The sequence below is a fragment of the Setaria italica genome, chromosome V, assembly GCF_000263155.2.
Source record: "Setaria italica strain Yugu1 chromosome V, Setaria_italica_v2.0, whole genome shotgun sequence".
Taxonomy (NCBI): Eukaryota; Viridiplantae; Streptophyta; class Magnoliopsida; order Poales; family Poaceae; genus Setaria; species Setaria italica.
In genome coordinates, this window is record NC_028454.1 from 25,997,516 (window position 1) to 26,000,067 (window position 2,552).

The window sequence follows — 2,552 nt, forward strand, 5'->3', positions numbered from 1 at the left end:
GAAGGCAGGCACGCGTCAAGCAGCATTTAAATTATTTCGCTTAACGAGACCCGTTATCTAACCTGATGTGTGCAAGTACTATGTACACAAGAGAAGAATCCAACGATACAGCAGCATTGGAGTTATCATTATCGTGAGTCAGTCAATTGGCTTACGTGTGCAATTATTAAAGCAAGCAACTGGATATTCGTGGCTGGTTTATTCAGAGTTCAGACTGCAGCGGTACGGCCGCTCTGGTATACAATGTACGTACCATAGCAGTGATGCCACTTGCACACGAGAAAAAAAAATGGCAAATTGGTGAGTCCTGGGTACGGACGAACCTGCACCGAAGCCGCCGGCGCGGGACCCATCGCGATGGGGGCGGTTGCACGCTGATGTTGTTGCCGGCTTTTAAGCCCTTGCTTGCTCCACCACACCGCAGGAGAGCATGGCGCTCACCCGCATCCTCGTCTTCGTCCTTGGCGCCGCATTGCCATTCCTCCTCTTCCATGCCGGTAAACATCACAAAAACTGTTGTTTTGGCAATTAATTATGCGCATCTGAATGTGCAGTTTAGAGCTAACTTTTATATCGTTCCTGTGTAAACTTTGTAGAAGCGGGCCAGATGGGGGTGAGCTACGGCAGGGTGGCGAACGACCTGCCGGACCCGGCGAAGGTGACGCAGCTGCTCAAGGACAACGGCATCACCATGGTCAGGATATACGACGCCAAACAGGAGGTGCTGAGGTCGCTGGCCAACACCGGGATAAAGGTGATGGTGATGGTGCCAAACGAGAACATCGCGGAGGCGGCCAGGAACCCCTCGTACGCGCTCCAGTGGGTGCGGGACAGGGTGAAGGCCTACTACCCCGCCACGCAGATCCACGGCGTCGCCGTGGGCAACGAGGTGTTCGACTCGAGGCCGGACCTGACGAGGCAGCTCGTCCCGGCCATGACCAACGTCCAGGCGGCGTTGGCGCAGCTGGGCCTCGCCGACGCCGTGAAGGTGTCCACGCCGATCGCGTTCACCGCGGTCGAGAACACGTTCCCGCCGTCCCGGGGCAGGTTCAAGGACGAAATCGCGGAGCCGGTGATGAAGCCCATGCTCCAGTTCCTGAAGAGAACCGGCTCCTACCTCACCATGAACATGTACCCGTTCTGGGCGTACTACAACCAACCACAAGACATCAACCTGGACTACGCCCTGGGCAACTCCAATCCCGGCGTCCCCGACGACGACACCAGCCTCAAGTACTACAACCTCCTCGACGCCGAGCGCGACGCCGCGCACTCCGCGATGGACCATTTGGTCCCCGGCGTGAGCTTATATCTCACGGAGACCAATTGGCCGCCGCGCGGAAGACCCCATCAGGGCGGCGGACACCGCGGCGGGAGGCGTTTGGAGGACGACGGGGACGGGGTGTTCACGATAGCCAACGCGCAAGCGTACGTCAATAACCTCATCAACCGCGTGCTGGCCGGCAACACGGGCACCCCTCTCCGCCCCGACGCGGCATTGGACGTGTACATCTTCGCCCTCTTCAACGAGAACCAAAAGGGCGACGGGCCGGACGACATCGAGCAGAACTTTGGGCTGTTCTACCCCAACATGCAGAAGGTGTACGAGTTCGACTTCCACGGCGGTGTTGCGCCACCCGCACCACCGGCGGCAAGCTGGTGCGTGGCGAACGCGGCGGTCGGGGATGATCGGCTGCAGGCGGCGCTGGACTACGCGTGCGGCCACGGCGCCGATTGCAGCGGCATCCAGCCGGGCGCGGTGTGCTTCGAGCCCAGTACCCTGCTGGCGCATGCCTCCTATGCGGTCAACAGTTACTACCAGAACAAGGGTCGGGCCAGCGGAACGTGCGACTTCGCCGGCGCTGCTCACGTCGTGTTGGAGGAACCAGCTGGTGAGTCCTTCACGTCTACTCCTCTTACAGTTTTTTCCTCAAAAAAAGCTACCCGGTCCCATTGCCAGTACGACAGCTGCAAACGTATGGACCAGCCAATCTCACTGGGCGTTTGGTGTTTGTTCTATCTTCCGTGAATAGAAATCTGTGACCCGAATGCGAGCTGGTGTGTGGCGAATGCGGCGGTCGGAGACGGTAGGCTTCAGGCGGCGCTGGATTACGCCTGCGGTCACGGGGCCGACTGCGGCGCCATCCAGCCCGGTGGGAAATGCTTCGAGCCCAACACCAGGGTCGCGCACGCTTCGTACGCGTTCAACAGCTACTACCAGCGCAACCACAGGGCCAGTGGGTCGTGTGACTTCGCCGGAGCCGCTTCCGTTGTCTACATGGCACCAAGTGAGTTATTTCGATCTTTCGTCACATGTCTGTCACGAGCATTCGAAAGGAAACGGTAATCTCACTGCTGTTTATTCACTTTTTACTGCAGAGATAGGAAACTGCGTCCTTCCATGGAGGGCTTGGATTGGGGAGACGACATCAATGTCGGAAGGCAGCTTTGCTGCCATATAATCTTATATACGTAGCAGATAGTATTTTCTTTATGGTCTATAAATAACAGATATCGGCGTAGATCTGTGTGATCCTCTAATTTTTTCCGAA

The 2,552-nt window shown here is 57.6% G+C and overlaps 1 protein-coding gene across 1 annotated transcript; it reads left to right on the forward strand.

Annotated features, from left to right (window-relative positions):
• Positions 1-429: 429 nt before the first annotated feature.
• On the forward strand, positions 430-2,552 carry LOC101755564 (glucan endo-1,3-beta-D-glucosidase). Its single transcript, XM_004968916.2, has 4 exons — positions 430-497; positions 597-1,892; positions 2,034-2,288; positions 2,380-2,552. Exons 1-4 carry the CDS (start codon positions 431-433, stop codon positions 2,460-2,462), a joined length of 1,701 nt encoding a protein of 566 aa, XP_004968973.1. The 5' UTR covers position 430; the 3' UTR covers positions 2,463-2,552.

What these genes read in the sequence shown, in the direction of transcription:
- LOC101755564 (XM_004968916.2), top strand. Translation starts at nt 431, where the DNA reads ATGGCGCTCACCCGCATCCTCGTCTTCGTCCTTGGCGCCGCATTGCCA. An exon ending in CGTGTTGGAGGAACCAGCTG is followed by an intron (nt 1,893 to 2,033) that starts GTGAGTCCTTCA and finishes TTCCGTGAATAG; the next exon opens with AAATCTGTGACCCGAATGCG. An exon ending in CGTTGTCTACATGGCACCAA is followed by an intron (nt 2,289 to 2,379) that starts GTGAGTTATTTC and finishes TTTTTACTGCAG; the next exon opens with AGATAGGAAACTGCGTCCTT.